The sequence below is a fragment of the Vicia villosa genome, linkage group LG5, assembly GCF_029867415.1.
Source record: "Vicia villosa cultivar HV-30 ecotype Madison, WI linkage group LG5, Vvil1.0, whole genome shotgun sequence".
NCBI classification, from domain to species: domain Eukaryota; kingdom Viridiplantae; phylum Streptophyta; class Magnoliopsida; order Fabales; family Fabaceae; genus Vicia; species Vicia villosa.
The window spans coordinates 80,595,519-80,614,110 of record NC_081184.1 but is presented as its reverse complement, the minus strand read 5'-3'; the positions used below and the strand labels follow the sequence as shown (position 1 = coordinate 80,614,110).

The 18,592-nt window shown below is 38.1% G+C and overlaps 2 protein-coding genes across 2 annotated transcripts; both read right to left on the bottom strand.

Annotated features, from left to right (window-relative positions):
* Positions 1 to 542: 542 nt before the first annotated feature.
* LOC131604890 (uncharacterized) lies at positions 543 to 1,268 on the bottom strand. Its single transcript, XM_058877305.1, has 3 exons — positions 1,026 to 1,268; positions 622 to 969; positions 543 to 566 (listed from the first exon to the last, which is right to left on the bottom strand). The coding sequence occupies exons 1-3, from the start codon at positions 1,266 to 1,268 to the stop codon at positions 543 to 545; spliced, it is 615 nt and encodes a 204-aa protein (XP_058733288.1).
* A 9,675-nt stretch (positions 1,269 to 10,943) lies between these two features.
* LOC131604889 (uncharacterized) lies at positions 10,944 to 12,299 on the bottom strand. The gene has a single exon (XM_058877304.1). It carries the CDS (start codon positions 12,297 to 12,299, stop codon positions 10,944 to 10,946), a length of 1,356 nt encoding a protein of 451 aa, XP_058733287.1.
* Between the last annotated feature and the right edge of the window lie 6,293 nt (positions 12,300 to 18,592).

The following is an 18,592-nucleotide window of genomic DNA, read 5'->3' as shown; positions in this document are numbered from 1 at the left end:
CATTCAGATTCAGTTCCTCTGATTAACACAACAACAACTCAACCAACATTCAAAACCACACCATAATTCATCAATCCAAAACAGAATTTCGTCCACAATCATACAATACTCATTAGTCATGAAGAACAACATACAAGTCAAATCAATTCACACATCAAAGAAGGGATCAAACATATCAGTTATGAAACCTAAGAGGGAAAGGAACCCTCACTACCCTCTCATGTTGTAATCACCATTTAAAGAACCCATTCTCCCTCTTACCTTAGGATTGAGCTTTGATCCTTCAACAATGGTGGAAATCTCCTTTCTCTCTTGCCCTAGCCTCTTTCTCTGTTTCTACGTTCTTCACAATTTTGCCAAAAGAAACTATTCCTTCTAATTTTCCTTATTTTTATTAATCTCTTACTAATCCTTAATTTGCTAATGGGCTTTCTACACACCCTCCCAATTACTAATCACTACTTGGCCCAAATAACTAATTAATCATTTTTACTACTTATAATTAATTATTAAACTAATACAGTAATAATTAAAATATCAGTTTAAGCACCAAATACACCAAATAACTACGTAATAAAATAAATATAAAAAATCAGGGTGTTACAACTCTCCCCCACTTACGATATTTTCGTCCTCAAAAATCTTACCTCGTTCAAACAACTCGGGATAGGAGTCCCGCATCTTGCTCTCCATTTCCCACGTCATGATTTCTCCGGTAGTCCCCGTCCAGACTACTTTCACCAACGGAATATCTTTACCTCTAAGGGACTTTATCTCACGATCCGTGATCCGAATCGGCATCGTCTCTACTGTAAGATTCTCCCTCACTTGCACATCATCCATATGAATCACGTGAGATGGGTCTGGGACATACTTCCGAAGTTGCGACACATGAAACACATCGTGCATTTTCGAAAGGTTAGGCAGCAACGCCACCCTATAAGCGACAATACCAACTCTCTCTGAAATCTGTAAGGACGAATAAATCGCGGAGTCAACTTTTTAGACTTCAGGGCACGACCAACACTAGTCACAGGCGTGACTCTTAGAAACACATGGTCACCTGATTCAAATTCTAGCTCCTTCCTTCGCTTATCATGATAGCTCTTCTGTCTACTGTGTGAAGCCTTCATCTTTTCCCGGATCATCTTTACCTTCTCTGTGGTTTCTCGTACAATTTCCTGTCCAAGTATTACACCTTCGTCGGATTCGTGTCTACATAGCGGAGTTCTACACCTCCGACCATACAACGCTTCAAAAGGTGCCATCTCGATACTAGAATGATGACTATTATTATAAGTAAACTCGATCAATGGAAGATGAGCGCTCCACGAGCCTCCCTGCTCGAGAAAACATGCTCTCAACAAATCCTCTAGAGATTGAATAGTTCTTTCAGTTTGACCATCCGTCTGAGGATGATACGCCGAACTCAACCTCAACTTAGAACCCAAACTTTCTTGCAAGCTCTTCCAAAAATCAGAAGTGAATCTTGGATCTCTATCCGACACAATGCACAAGGGAATACCATGCAACTTCACAATCACTCGGACGTAGATCTCGGCTAACTTCGCCACCGGATACGTGATGTTAATAGGTATGAAATGGGCTGATTTTGTAAGCCTATCAACAATCACCCATATTGAATCGTGTCCACTCACAGTATTAGGCAACCCCGTTACGAAATCCATCGAAATGCTATCCCACTTCCATTCTAAAATTTCTAACGGTTGCATCAACCCTGCAGGCTTCTGGTGTTCAATCTTCGATTTCTGACAAGTTAAACAAGCATATACAAACCGTGCCACATCTTTGTTATACCCCAAAATTTGCCCGCATCTTTTTTCAAGAAAACTCCAATCTAAAAATTTGGAGTTTCATATAATCATGGATTTTTATTTCATAAATATCCTGACATATGAAATACTTAGTTTTTAGAATTTTTCTTATACAGTATTTTGGCTCGCTGTTGAATTTATTCTTACGCAAACGCCAGTTACTGTTTATTACTTCACACACGCTATTTATTTGATATTTATTTACAGATAAATAGTACTGACGCAATTGGTACAGAACTAAATCTTTTGCAGGCGCAGAGTCGAGGATTCAAACTGTACTGGTAAACAAGTAAATTATTACTAATTTTTGTTTCCCACTAACTTTTGTACTATATTCCATTATTTTCAAAATCTCTTCAAATCTTTTTTTTCAAAAATCAAATCCTAACTTTATTCTATACATCTCTCTTTTTCCCAACACTATCATACACTTTCTTTCAAATCTTACTTCCACTCAAATTTTCCTTTTGTACGGAATCACTTCATTCCCCAATGTCTCTATCCTTCTTTTCATTCTATAAATACCTCTCATTTTTTCCATAAAATCTCACATCAAATTCTAACTCATCTCTCAAAATTTCTACTTCATATTCATTCTTTCTTCTTCCCCGACAAAATGGCGAAGCGGATGGAAACGTGTTTTCTTATGGTCATCACCGTTGTGGTGGTAATCATGTCTTTCTTCTGTCTACATAGCCCTGAAAACTGTGGATCTGGGATGCTTGCATTCCCAATCATCTACATGTTATTATTCGTAGCATGGGTTATCAATCGTCATTCTTAAAGTGTGTCGTATCTCATATTTCTTAAATGTACCGTTTACTCGTCGTACTGTTCATTATAGTATGTAATATTTGTACTGTCAATATTAAATGTTGTACTATTTGTCATACTGCTGCTTAATTATTCAGATAATATTTTGTGTGTTTTCTGCCAGTCAAATATTTATTTTTCTGTGCATTAAATGATTTTCAGGGTTATTATCGGTAATTTTGCTCGCGTACAGTAAATATTAGTTATTTATTATGTCTGTGTTTTTTAACAAGTCATGTAAATAAAATTTCATCTTTCACATAAAACAAAAACAACAAAAAGAAAATTAACTTTGACTGTTGATTTTTCACTCTAACTGCTACATTAATACCTGAACAGTCAGTTGACAGTCAAATTGCTGACAGTATAATTCTCAGTGTTTTGTACCATCAATCAAATCAATCTTTTGCAATTCAAAATTCCAAGATTTTTGTCCTAGAAGTCTTCTGAATATCACATGATTAGCAGAGACTCAGCACTGCACAAAAATCAGGTACGCTTAACTGTCTTCTACACAAACAGTCCCTAATTAGGGTTTCTTGTTTTTTCAGGAGAAACAAGTTTTTGAGACCTCAAATGGATTTCATGGACCTCCATATATCTCAAAGTACCATCAGACAAATTTTCAAACTTCAATTCACTCAGACGCACCGTCAGCAGCTCAAACAGTCAACAGACGACCCGTTTGACCAAAAAAAGTCAACAGACAGTCAAAAATGAAATTTTTTGTCAACATCCATATTTTGTCAAAGGATTCATTATTTGATCATTGGATGATCATAATTCATCAAGGAAAGATCAAAAATCAACAAAACCCTAAGATTCAAAATTAGGGTTTTCACCTGAAAAGTCAACTGAACTTTGACTGGTCATAACTCTCTCATTCTTCATCCAAAAAATTCAAACCAAAGCTCATTTTGAAGGAAATTCAATTATCTTTCAAATGAAATTTGTCCCATGGTCATTAGATTCACCATTTGAAAAATATGGACAAAGACATTACAGGTCATTTTCAAAGTCAACAAAAAGACACTTTTTTCAAAAGGACACACAAGGAGAATCAAAAATCATTTTGACATGAGACCAAAGACATTGGTTAGAGGACTCCTTGAGGTTTTCAAAAAGTGCAAGATCTCCTTCATATGACAAAAATTGAGGGATTTACACCTTGTTGAAGGTGGCTAAATTTTGGGAAAATGCATAAAACCAACATTGCTCAAAAATGTATTTTTTCCAAATGGGGCCAATTTCTCATAGTTCAAACATGTTTACCATGATATAATGGGCCTCCCACGACCAAGACATATCCCATACCATTTTTATTCATTTTTGGTTTAATTTTATCCTATTTTAAGATTAAATTGAAAATGGAAAATGGAAGGATAATGGATGGCTTAAATCTTAAGCATGACTCACCAAAGAATCTTTAATTTTCTGCAGAAAATTGAAGTACAGGGCAAGAGAAGTGAAGAAGAGCAAGACTTGGTCAAATATTCAAAGATTTTTAATATTTAAAAATCAAAGTTTCAACCAAGCAATGAATGCTTCTTGGCTTAGTTTCTAAGCACTTCTTGGCTTATAAATTAAGCTGCATACTTCAACAACAAGACACACACGAAAATAGCAAAGGAGGGAGCAAAGAAACTTCACAAAATTCTCAAAAATTCCATAACTTTGTAAATTTTCGTTTTCCATATTCCAATCATTATCAATACAAATAAACACTTCCAATCATCTCCTAAAGTAACATAAAGTAAGAATAAGTTTTTTGTTTGGTCCCATGAGTGTCATAATATGCGCATGATGTTTACATGAACATACACACATAAGCTTTCGTTTTCGTATGCATGCTTAACTAAAATGAAATTTAACCATTTGCATGGACTCATGGCATGATATAGAGTAGGTTTGAGTGATCACATGCAAGCCTTAACGTGGTTTTGAAGCTCCACCATTTTTGAGCTTCAAACACGTGAAGCTTTCGTTCTCCATGATAGAGGCTCCAAATGAAAAAACTAACAACGCTATCATGCTCAGAAGGGTCCATTTAGGTGACCTGGGTGGCCTTTGTTCTTTTCCATTTTCATTTTGTAGGTCATTCAAAAGGTTAAAAAATTGAAAGCAAAATCCGCAGGAAAATCCGCAGGTAAGTCTGCAAGAAATTCCGCAAGTAAAAGGAAGAAGATGATGAATAGTGAGGTTGAATTTTTGACCGCACGCGTGGCATATTCTCCTCTTTCTATTCGCCAGTCAGCTTTAGTGGGCCCCATGTTGGACTCTTAAGTTTCAGCATGATCACATGTTGCACCTCTAACCACGTGTACCGTGTATCCACGCATTTGGGCCATAGATCTCCACTAAAAATGAATCCAACGCATCAGAATGAGCCTCATGTCATGAACCTCATTTAAATACCACACATGATTATGCCTTAGTTTATTTTCTATTTTTATTTTAATTTCTTTATAAAATTAATTAAAAATAGTTTTAAATATCCAAAAAATACACAAAAAATATTTTTAAGTTTCTAAAATAATATTTTATTTTCTGATATAAAAATATTTTATTTTTCTTCATAATTTAAATATTTTGTATAATTAATTAGATAATATGCATACATTTATCTTTTAATTATTTTCAACCAATCAAAAATCATAAAAAAAAATTGTTCTTTATATTAAATATTGTTTATATATCATAAACTAATTTTGTACATATTTAGAATAATTTTATCTTTAAGTTTTAATTATTTGTGTAATTATTTGTATAATTATGTATTAATTAACTTAATCAATTTCAAATCAATTTCAAAAATCCCAAAAAAATTAGTTTTGTTTTAAAATTAATTGACAAACATTTTGAACATATTTTGAACTTAATTTTTAGGTTTAAATTTATTTTCATTTCTTTTTTTCCTCATTCTAATTTAATTAATCATGCATTAATTATAATTAAAATAAATCATAAAAAATCCAAAAAACATTTCTTTTATTTTCTTGCAATTTAAATTCCTAGATAAATGTATAGGTTGTCAAATTCATGTAAATAGCGTAGTTTACATTTCCTGCACAATCGATGTAATAGCGTAGATTTACTTTCCGCATTTTACATTTCCGCATTTTAAATTCCAGCACATATAAACTGCGTGTATGCCAAAGATAAAATTGAACCGTTAGATCACTAACTTCAAAGATAAAATATCTGAATCTAAACACAATCACACTTGCACCTCTTAAGGTAATCCCTTCTCATTCTTTTCAAAAAAATCAAGAAAAATCAAATTCTACTGTTTCGAATCGAACCTTTGTTTATATCCGGTGAAAGGATAGATTTTTAAAGGAAATAGGATAAAGACCTTATAACTCAGGGTAGACCTCCTAATTTGCTTGCTCAAATCAAAACAAATATCTCATATACCGTTATTTTTCAAAATAAAACTTTCAAAAAGACAATACTTTGTATATATCCAAACAAGGATCATTACGAAGTTAACGTTCTTTTTTCAAAAAAACATCTTTTGAAAGATAAAAACACTTTGTATACATCCGCACAAGGATCATTACAAAGTCAATTTACAAGGGTATTTCAAACCACATACAAGCATTTTAAAGCAATTGAAAAGTGATTGAAAACAAGTGAGCTAAGCAAATTAAAGAGCCCATGGATAACCATGGATACAAAGGGTGCTAACACCTTCCCTTTGTATAACCTACCCCCTTACCTTGAATTTCTTAAATGTCTTTTTCCTGTTTCTTTTATAAACCTTTCCTTAATTGGATAAAATAAAAGGTCGGTGACGACTCTCTGATTTTCAAGTACAAAAGCAAAAACAAAAAAAAAGAGTCAGTTCGCGTATCTCTCCATGAGAGGTATGGCAAAAACCGAGGGCGACAGAATTGGCGACTCTGCTGGGGAGAAACTTTCAAAAAACAAATTGTTTTCAAAAGGGGTTACCTTTAGAGAATAGATCACTTCGATGTTTTCAATTGTTTGACTTGATTGCTCTATTTTTCAAAGGTTTGTTTGGGTATTTTGCTTGTGTGAAAGATTCTAACCCGAATCTCGAGATACCTTAAGTATGTGACAATAGACCAAGGAAACTATACGGCATGTACCGATACGGTTGATCTGGTAGTCACCGTTAGTGCGATACTTTGGTTTATACTGATGTCCCTTGAAAACGATCAAGGAGTATATTAGGCTTCCGAAATGTCATTAAACACTAATTTGTCTTAGAACCTTTTAGTTGAACTTGACTTGTGGCCTATTAAGTGGCTAGCTTTGAAATTGATCGAAGTTAGTTATCCTCGAGGAATATTTTGATCGGCCATCCGAGCACCGTATTGAGATGTTGTCTCCAAGGATCATAGAACCCGAATACTATTCTAGGACAGGTTTTAACCAACTCAACTTCAGTAGGGAGGGTATCACCTATCAGCTTCATGTAAGCCTTTAAACCTAAGACTATTGTTTGATTTGTTTGTGTTTGCCACATGTTTGACATCATAACATCATAAGCATCATAAGCATATCATTTTCTCACTAATCATTTCAAGGATCAAAGAGTTTACCTTTGTTTGGTTATTGCAGGTAATGGCTCCCGCCACCAGAGATTACATCTGAATCAACATCTTAACGGTGCCATCAGAACTTAAGGACTTAATATTGGAATTTCCCAGGAATGCTCAATTCACCAAAAAGCACGGTCACCTACTCCATTTGGTTACCTCAAAGTTTGAAGAAGACATGATACGGGTTTTGTTCCAGTTCTTTGATCCCGAACATCATTGCTTTACATTTCCTGATTACCAGTTAGTTCCCACCTTGGAAGAGTTTTCTGAACTAATTGGATTACCTGTTCGAGATCAACTACCTTTCACTGGTTTGAATGAATTCCAAAACCTGAAATCATTGCTGCTGCTTTACATTTGTGAAAGTCAGAAATCGAGTCCAATTGGGAAACAAAGAGTGGAGTTAAGGGTTTGCTTGCTAAGTTCTTAATGGAAAAGGATTGATTACTACTAGAAAACAAAAGTTATCCAGCTTTTGAGGAGGTTGTGGCTCTTTTGATCTATGGTTTGGTTTTATTCCCTAATCCCGACCAGTTCATAAGTGTACACATCATTAACCTTTTCCTAACCCGTAACCCGGTACCAACATTGCTAGGAGACATTCTACATTCTCTACACACTCGTACCATGAAGAAACGAGGAACTCTTATGTGCTGTATACCACTACTGGCTTGGTGGTTTACATTTCATCTTCCCCGATCAGTGTTGAGAAATGAACAAAGAATGCAATGTTCTCGCAGGATTATGTCTTTGTCTCATTCAGATATCCGGTGGAACAACTTCTTTCAAAGAGACATTACTATCATTGATCATTGTGTAGAGTACCCTAATGTGCCACTACTTGGCATCAAAGGGGGAATCACTTACAATCCCTCTTTAGCTTTACGCCAATTCAGATATGCACGGAGAAACGGTCCTTATGACATGATTATCCGGGGCATTGTGTTTGATTACGAGGATGATTCCCATAGACACCGACGAAGGTTCATACATGCATGGGGCAGTGTCTATAGAATAGAAAGCAAAACTTTGGGGCAATGGAATTCTATTCCTATGGAACCTTACCTCAGATGGGTACGGGCTCATGCTCAGAAACTCATCATGCCATATCCCGGTATTCTACCTGTGACTATTGAACCAGAAATCGAAGGAGACGAACCTCAAGTTATCCTACATCCAGATATGCCAACTGACTTGGAAGAGTTGCAAAAATCTTGGGTTCAATTAAAAGAGGAAAGAGACACCTTCAAAGCACACTGTCAAGACTATGAGAGAAGATTATTGGAGCTCACCGGACAACTCCAAGAAGAGCAGCAGATCAACGCATTCCTGGGTGCAAAGAGAAAGCGTCCATGGGAGACCTGAGGGATCATTCATTTTCTTTCTTTCTTTCTGTTTTGTAAGCCCGAATGAGGCAAAAGAAGAAAAAAAAAAGAAAGAAATAAATTGTTTAACTAACGTTTGTTTCTCCTTTGTTTTAACAAGTCTAAACTCTAAGATCCTTGAAACATTGCATATACATTTCATTCATTCATACATATGCATTTCATTCATTCATACAAATTGCATAACAGGTTCACATGACGGATTTCTCATTTCCTCGCTGTTTATTTCAGTCAGAAGAGATGGAATCTGAAACATCATCAAGAATCTCGAAGCACAGAACGCCCAAGCTCAAGTGGCAATTCTGGAGCTGGAAAAGGGGCAACAAGAACTGAAAGCCCTGATGATCAAAAAGAAAAAGAAGCCCAAAGGATCTGTAGGCTTGAGCCAACTGAAAAGAAAGATCATAATCCCAGCCAAAAAGTTCAAAAAGCCACCGATCCCTGAAATAGTCGGTGATGGTGAACAAGGAGACAATCATAGCAACCAGGGTTCTGCTAAACCCTCTCTCTCTCTTCTAATGAAGAAGATGATCATTCCGGAGATGAACCGGATGATGAAAAGTACCAACAGTTGGAAGAACGTATATGGAGATACAAAAAATACCTGGCTTAGATTTCAATGATCTGGGACTCGTCTCAGATATTGTTATCCCTCCAAAATTCAAAGTTCCTGTCTTTGCAAAATATGATGGAGTTTCTTGCCCAAAATTACATCTAAGATCCTATGTAAGGAAGATAATACCTCACACCACAGATAACAAATTGTGGATTCACTTCTTCCAAGAAAGTCTGTCGGGTACACAACTCGAGTGGTACTACCAACTGGAAAGTACAAAGGTTCATACTTGGGAAGAGTTAGCTGCTGCTTTTTACAAACAGTACCAATACAATGCTGATCTTGCACCAACCCGTACTCAACTAAGGGGCATGTCCATGGCACCAAAAGAGAGTTTCAAAGGATATGCACAAAAGTGGAGAGATATGGCTGGAAGGGTTCAACCACCCTTATCTGATCGCGAGCTGGTCGACATGTTCATGGGCACTTTAACTGGCCCTTTCTATAGTCATTTGCTGGGAAGCTCATCATCAGGATTCATTGTCATATGGCTCAAAAGGGGTTGCAAAAGATCACTCACTCACAAGGGACAATGTGGCTATATTTGGTTTAGTAGTTATGCTCTATTTCAAAGAATTGCCTTGATCCCTTCTTTGTCATTGCAATTACCAACATAAATGCAAGATTAAGCATGAATCAAACGAGTTAAAACAAGAATTTGTCAGTTTCCGTAGCATATAGTGAACAATGGAAGGTTACCTCACTTTCTTGTTTTTAGAACTAAGTGATTCATATGAGAACATGTCATGGCATAGGATTGAATGAACTGGTTTTATGCAGCCTACTCATGTCATGCATATGCTAAATTCTAAGAAAGTAGTAAACACATACCTTGGATAGTGCAATCTTTTCAAATCATGTTCTTCAACCTTGTTCTTTTGGTTTATGTGAAGTTGATCTTCCACTCTATGCTTCTTTTTTCAATTTATTATTAGAGGACAACAAGCATTATGAATTGGTCATGAGTCATCTATAGCTCAAAAGTGAAAACACATAGAAATCAAAATGAAGAAGATGGCATGATTTGGAAAAGAATTTTTTTTTCTGAACTTGCTGCGTTCGCTGCAGCGAAGCAGGGCTTCGCGTAGCGAACTCTGCATAATTCTGTTTTCTGCAGAATTTTCTTTGTGCTATGTCATGCCATTTTCTTCCTACTAATCTATTAATTATGCATAAAGGAAATGAAAGCAATGAAAATTTGGGTTACCTCCCAATAAGTGCTTGTTTAACGTCATTAGCTCAACGCCTGTTTCGAGTAAGCTTTATGGTGGTTTGTATGAATTTGTCAAAATGTTCTTGCCACCATCTTTTGGCCTTTCTTTCTTGTCCATTTCTTTGAATGTTTCCAGGCCTGGTTCATCAGGAGCTTTATCTTTGGAATATTCATCCTCCTTGTGTTGAAACAATGTGAAATTGATTTCTCCATCTTTGTGCCTTACCTTCATTTTCCTTTCATCCACGTCAATCATCATTCTTGCCAATTTTATGAAGGGACGGCCTAAGATTGGAGGACCGTCTTCATTACCGTTCATGCTTATTACCACAAAGTCAGTTGAGCATTGAATACCTTCCAATTTGATCTTTACGTCTTTCATCACGCCAATTGGTTTTGTGGTTGATTTGTCAGCAAGTTGTAATGTCATTGTCGTAGGGCTCAAATGAAGTTTTTCAATCTTTCTCATGGTGGATAGTGGAAGAATATTGACGCTTGATCCAAGATCAACTAAAGCGTTATCAAAATAGATATTTCCAATGGTAACTGGTAAGGTAACTTGTCCAGGATCCGCATTGTTTTCTTCCTCCTCCCTACGTTTTCTTTTTTCTTGATTTTATCTACCACGATACCTCTTGAAGTCTCCCCAACTTTGTCTTGAACAATGTCCTCGCCTTTCGTCATGATTGCATTACAAGTTTCCTTGGGATTAACTTGAGTAGTGGCAGAAAACGTACCTCTTTGTTGCTCACTTAGTTGCTTCGCAATTTGCCCAACTTGCGTTTCAAGATTTCTAATCGATGCATCAGTGTTTTTCTGGTTTGCCATGGACAATTGCATGAATTGATTCAAGGTATCCTCGATCTTCGAAAGCTTATCTGGTTGCGTGTAACTTTGGTACTGATTCGGTCGGTTTTGGCCATAGCTTGCGTTGTTGTTGTGTGGATAACCTTGATTGTACGAAACTTGCCTTTGTTGTTGATTTCCCATATATTTTACCTCTTCGTTGATCGGGGGACAGAAACCGGTTGGATGGTCACCTGTACAAAGTTCACAAAAGGCTACTTGTTGCGATGTGTTTGACGAACCGTGCACATCTTTGAGTTGTTGAGGAAGCTTGGACAGCTGTTTTGTCAATTCCTCTACGGTTTGAGTGAGCAGTTTGTTTTGTGCTAGGATTGCATCATTTGTACCCAATTCCAAAACTCCAGGCTTCTTTTGTACGGTGCCTCGATTGTGTTGAACTTGGTGATCTGTGAGAGCCATCCTATCAATGATTGAAATTGCTTCTGCTGCACTTTTTGCTATCAAGGAACCTCCAGCTGTTGCGTCAAGTAAAAGCTTCGGTTGAGGTAATAATCCATTACGGAAAATGTGGATTTGTGACATGTCATCGAAACCGTGGTTTGGACATTTTCGTAGCATGGATTTATAGCGTTCCCAGGCTTCACACAAAGTTTCATTTGAAAATTGGGTGAATGTGGCAATAGCTGTCTTTGCATCCATGAATCGGTTGTGAGAAAAGAATCTGCTAAGGAAGTTTCTCTCTAACACATTCCAATTGGTCATGGTTTCCGTTGATTGATCGAGGTACCAATCCTTTGCTTCGCCGATCAAAGAGTGTGGGAATAATCTCATGAAAACGGCTTCCTCTTCAGCTTCTGGTGCACCTAATGTACCAGCTATTTCGTAGAATCGGGTGAGGTGAGTGTATGGATCTTCATGATCCAAACCTGCAAAAGGATTAGCATAAATAATTTGCAGCAGTCCTGTTTTCATCTCAGCTCGTCTTGCGGCTGGATTGTTGGTGAGATGGGCGAACCGCCTTGGGCTACTTTCACAAGGACCATTAACAACTTCAGCCATTGTTTCTTTTGATGAGTTTGATGAGGAAGTTGATGTAGATGCTCCTTTCTTTTTCTGTTTGGATTTTTGTTTCTTCGTTTGCCTTTTGTTCTTTCGGATTGTTCTTTCGATCTCGGGATCAAAAAGAAGTTGCTCCTTTGAACTTTTGCCTCGAAGCATAAACAGAAATTTTTCCACCTATCCAAACACTTGAGCAAACGTTGCGAAAAACAGAAAAGTATATACAATATATAACAAATGCACAAGGCTTAAAAGTATAGAAACGATTGCGATGTTTTAATATCTTAAACGCCAATCCCCGGCAATGGCGCCAATTTGGTGTTGTAGAAAGTACAAGTCAAATGTAAGTATTTTGTATTATCGTATCCACAGGGATTGGAGCGATATCAAAACCGTTCAACAACTTCTATAGTTCTAAGCATAAGGTTTCAAGTTTGTTTGGTTTAAAGTTACGGAAAGTAAACGTGCGTAAATAACGAAAGATAAGTTTCAGAAGAATAGACTTGTTGGGAATTAGTTTTCATCCACCGATTCAATATGCAAACCTTAGATCAATTATACATAATATATGCTTGTTTCATTATCATCACGTATTGCTCACAACAAAGTTCATGTCTAAACGTTTGTTGAGATTTCTACCTTATAGTTTAATCGACGATTTCTCAGCCTATTAAACGATACGGTAGCATTAAGATTCAATACTTAAAGTGAATATTAAACCTAAATCTATGTCTAGCATTTAGAGTTTAATAGATGTTATCTTGGATCAAGATTAGAATTGTATTTGTCAATATCAATTCAATCCATGAAATAAACGGTAAAACGAAGATAACAACGATAATGATTCAAACATAAATTATATATAATGCCATGATCAAAGAAAATACATACTTTTTTGGTGAACTACGACCAATCCCAACAAGAGAGGGATTTAGCTACTCATGGTAGCTTGATGAACAATGGAAGATTCGAGTTGGAATGACATCAACGACGATTTCCCGACTCTTGATGTGTATCCACCTCTCTCTCCTAAAAACCTCTATTCCTACTTCTATTATAAGAGTATTACAAGATAAAAGTGAATATATTTTTGAAATGAGTTCTGCTCTCTTTTATAGCAGTTCTGGCCGCCTGAGTTCGCGACGCGAAAGGAGGTTCGCTACAGCGAACGCCTTGCTTCATTGTTAAGTCTTTGTTCTGACCGCCAGAGTTCGCTACGCGAAGGATATTTCGCTACAGCGAATGTTTTCTTCAGCTTTAAGTAATTCAAATCTTCTAGAAACCGCCAAAGTTCGCTACAGCGAAATATGGTTCGCTGCAGCGAATGTACCTCGCTACTGCTTGCTGCTAGCGAAACTGGGAAGTTTGATTCTGACTTCATTCGCTACAGCGAAATATGGTTCGCTGCAGCGAATCGGGCCTTCGCTACCATTCGCTACCTTTCGCTGCAGCGAATGCACTGTTTCTGGATTTTTGCCTTTGAGTGCCTGGAGTTCGCTACAGCGAAAGAAAGTTCGCTGCAGCGAATGCTCTGTTTTCTGGTTTTTTTGCTTAAGGCCAAATCCTGCACAAAAACAAACCAAGCCAAGTAATCTTGCACAATAATAGTTTATTCAATAATTGGGGGGTTTTATGTGAGAAATATGTCAAATAAGCAAGATAAGTGCTATATTATAATAAGTCATTTTAGCATGAATAAAGCACTTATCAAATGGTTGTGAAAATCTGAGAATGGGAATTCAAAAGTGGATGGATCGTCGTATCATTATGTTTGAGAGGCTCCCTTTTATGGACGTGTTATGCGAAGTCTTTGCAAACGGGATGAGAATAGATGATGTCTCAGTAATCTCCAGCTTACCATTCAAAATCTCTGCCAAGGCTCCGTTCAAAATTTCTGCTACACTCAAAATGGCATCAGTAATCATTGCTAGTCCAACTCCATTTCCATACTCCTCAAACAAAGCTGTCCCGTGGGGTTATGACACTAATGTTTATGTCCATGGAGTTAAACAGGATACCTCGACTGAAAAGGCCACGCATGTTACTGCTCCAGCTGTGGATAATATTGTGGGTACCAGCAAGATTACGAGAAGTGGAAGGATCTTTTCACCAGAAATTTCTCCAAATGTTGCTGCTGGTCCAGTCCAGGTCCCAGTTCCTAATCAAGATGACAACGCTCGAGGCAAAGAGCCACAAGTTGAGCCAGTTCAAATACCGGTGGAGGTCACTGCTGAGGATCCATCAAAGCAAGAAATGGAGGAAATATTGAAAATCATCTGTAAGAGTGATTACAATATTGTTGAGCAACTGGGGCACACTGCTTCAAAAATCTCAATGCTGTCTCTACTAAAGTATTCAGAAGCTCATGCCAAAGCTCTGATGAAGTTCCTGAAAGCTGCACATGTGCCTCAAGAGATTTCAGTCGATCAATTTGAGAATTGTGTTGCCAATCTAACCGTGAATAACATCATCGGTTTCTCTGATGTTGATCTCACCCCTGCTGGAAAGAATCACAATAAAGCCCTACATATCTCCATTGAATGTAATGGCACCACTCTATCTCATGTGCTGGTAGATAATGGTTCTTCTTTGAACGTGTTACCAAAAACAGTACTAGAAAAGCTTGACTTCAAAGGAATTATGTTACAACCAAGCGATGTTGTGGTAAGAGCCTTCGATGGGTCAACAAGAACAGTGTACGGAAAGGTGAATCTCCCAATCAGAGTAGGCTCTCAGATCTTTGATTCTATCTTTTACGTAATGGAAATTCTCCCAGCATATTCCTGTTTACTTGGACGCCCTTGGATACATGGGGCAAACGGTGTAACTTCTACCCTGCATCAGAAATTGAAGTATCCAGTAAAAGGAAAGAATGTCACAGTTTATGGCGAAGAGGAATACATGGTTAGTCACCTGAGCAATTCCAAATATGTTGAGTTGGATGACGAATTCATCGAAACTCCCTGCCAATCTTTTGAGGTGGTCTCTCCAGAGATCTCTACCACCAAGCATATTTCTGCTACTCCAACTACAACTATGGCTTCTCTCAAAGATGCCAAAGCTGTGATCGAAAAAGGTTATTGCACAGTATGGGGACAGCTTCTCGATATACCATACAAGTCCGACAAGCTAGGCCTGGGCTATGATAGTGGAAATCAAAAGAATGATCAAAGTCCTTGTTTTGGAGGACTAATGTCACATTTCATCAGCCAAGGAGTGAATGCTATTGAAGACGAAGGAGTGTTCTTGAACCATATCATTCAGCCCTATCCAAATGAAATTCCACCCATTCCCATGGGAATGTGGGATACTTTGGGAGATCCAAGCGGCGGTTATAATTATCAATATACCGCACCTCAGAGTTCTTTTATTGCTATGGAAGATATTACCCCAACTGGATGGGATGATCAATTTGAGAATGACAAAAGTCTCACAAGTCCCAGCACTCAGCAATATCAAAATCCACCTAAAGAAGTATGGGATACGCTAGGAGAGCCAAGTGGCAAATATGACTTTATGGTGAAATATTCCGCTCCTCCGAGCTCACAAATCGCCATGGAAGACATTGTCCCAACTGGATGGGATGAGCATTACGACGACAATTTTACTCTCGAAGAAGCCAGGGAAACACCAAATAACAAGGGTTACTTTCTGTCAGAATACACCCCTCACCAGGATACACAAATCTTTATCCAAAACATCATCCCGACTGGATGGGACGGCCTTATCGAGCATCTCGCTCAGCCAACATAAATATCTCAGCCTGGGCTCTCGTATCCAGCAGAGTATATCACTTATCCCGAAAGATCACCGGCTCATTTCCCCACTAATGAAATCAATGCTGTGGAAGATGAAGAAGACAACTGCAACTGGAACAGCTGGATACTCCCTGCTCACAACAATGGATTGAACAACTGGAAAGCTGAGGATGTGATCTCCTTTGATCAGGAGTAAATGCAATTTCCTGTTTTCTTTGTGTATATTGTGCAAAGATAAAAATGGTTCATGTACTATCGAACCATGAGCTTGAAAGCAGTGTGCCTTGCCCGAAGCACACTGGTCCTTTTATAAGGGCTGGTCATATCATGATCATGTTCATTCAATAAAATCATGGGACGTTTGCATATTCAAATTTTGTGATCCTTTTTCTTTCTTTGCTTTTCAAATAGCTATGTTTTCTCACACACACTCACATAAATAAAATGCAGATTCACATTCACGTTGGATCCAGTCGATAACAATTCTGCTATTGCCCGTCATGACTTTGAAAATCCGATCTACCAAACTGAGGACGAAAGTGAGGAAGATTGTGAAGTACCAAGAGAACTTGCAAGGCTTCTAGAACAAGAAGAGAAGGCTATACAGCCTCATGAGGAACCAATTGAGGTTATCAACTTGGGCAGCAACGAAGAAAAGAAAGAAGTCAAAATAGGGGCTGATTTAGAGCACAGTGTCAAGCAAAGACTAATTCAAATGCTGCAAGACTATGTCGAGATATTCGCCTGGTCCTATGAAGATATGCCAGGCCTTGACACATACATTGTGGTTCATCGCCTGCCAATCAAAGAAGGTAGCACCCCAGTCAAACAGAAACTACGGAGGAGTATACCTGATATGTCAAAAAAGATCAAAGACGAGGTTGAAAAGCAATTCAATGCCGGATTCCTGAAAGTTGTAAGTTATCCTCCTTGGATAGCTAACATCGTGCCTGTGCCTAAAAAAGACGGGAAAGTCAGAATATGTGTAGACTACAGAGATCTGAACCGGGCAAGCCCCAAAGATGATTTCCCTTTACCTCACATCGATGTACTGGTTGATAATACCGCACAATGCAAGGTATTCTCCTTTATGGACGGATTCTCAGGGTACAATCAAATCAAGATGGCACCCAAAGACATGGAAAAAACAACCTTCACAACACCCTGGGGAACCTTTTGTTACAAAGTAATGCCCTTTGGTTTAAAGAATGCAGGAGCAACCTATCAACGTGTAATGGTAGCTCTGTTCCATGATATGATTCATCAGGAGATAGAGGTGTATGTCGATGATATGATTGCAAAATCCAACACCGAGGAAGAACACCTGGGTCATCTACACAAGCTGTTTGACAGACTCAAGAAATACAGGTTGCGACTGAATCTAAATAAGTGTACCTTTGGAGTAAGATCCGGAAAACTCTTAGGTTTCATCGTCAGCAGCAAAGGTATTGAGGTTGATCCCGCCAAGGTCAAAGCCATTCAAGAGATGCCTATACCCCGGACCGAGAAACAAGTCAGAGGATTCTTGGGACGTCTGAATTACATCGCCAGATTTATTGCCCATATGACTACTACTTGTGTGCCGATCTTCAAACTATTGAAGAAAGATCAAGTGGAAAGGTGGAATGACAAATGCCAGTTAGCCTTTGACAAAATCAAAGAGTATCTCCAAAAACCACCAATCTTGTTGCCACCTGTGGAAGGAAGACCTCTGATAATGTACCTAACCGTGTTAGAAGATTCAATGGGGTGTGTACTGGGGCAACATGACGAGTCTGGCCGAAAGGAGCATGCAATCTACTATCTTAGCAAAAATTTTACCGATTGTGAAACAAGATACTCACTACTCGAAAAAACTTGCTGTGCCTTAGCATGGGCGGCTCGCCGGCTAAGACAGTATATGCTAAATCACACCACATTCCTAATCTCCAAAATGGATCCTATCAAATACGTGTTCGAAAAACCTGCTCTCTCTGGAAGAATAGCAAGATGGCAAATGATCTTAACAGAATATGACATTCAATACACTTCACAAAAAGCAATCAAAGGAAGTGTGGTAGCTGATCATCTGGCTCATCAAGCAGTGGATGATTATCAAGCATTGAACTTTGACTTCCCAGACGAAGACATTATGCTAGTCAATGACTACAAACAACCAGGACCAGAAGAAGGACCCAAGCCAGGATCCCGGTGGACTATGGTTTTTGACGGAGCTTCTAACGCACTTGGAAATGGCATCGGAGCTGTGATCATTTCCCCTACAAGAGGTTATACACCATTCACTGCCAGATTATGCTTCAACTGCACTAACAATATAGCCGAATACGAAGCATGTATTCTGGGTCTCAAAGCTGCAATTGATCTAAGAATCAAGTTCCTGGAAGTCTACGGAGACTCGGCCTTGGTAATTTACCAAGTCAAAGAGGAATGGGACGCCGAAGCACCCGAATCTAATTCCTTACAAAGAATATGTGTTGAGTCTGATTCCTTATTTCAAAGAAATCACTTTTGAACACATCCCACGCGAGGAAAATC

What these genes read in the sequence shown, in the direction of transcription:
- LOC131604889 (XM_058877304.1), bottom strand. Translation starts at nt 12,299, where the DNA reads ATGGCTGAAGTTGTTAATGGTCCTTGTGAAAGTAGCCCAAGGCGGTTC.
- LOC131604890 (XM_058877305.1), bottom strand. Translation starts at nt 1,268, where the DNA reads ATGGCACCTTTTGAAGCGTTGTATGGTCGGAGGTGTAGAACTCCGCTA. An exon ending in GAGTCACGCCTGTGACTAGT is followed by an intron (nt 970 to 1,025) that starts GTTGGTCGTGCC and finishes TCGTCCTTACAG; the next exon opens with ATTTCAGAGAGAGTTGGTAT. An exon ending in TTTTTGAGGACGAAAATATC is followed by an intron (nt 567 to 621) that starts GTAAGTGGGGGA and finishes TTTATTACGTAG; the next exon opens with TTATTTGGTGTATTTGGTGC.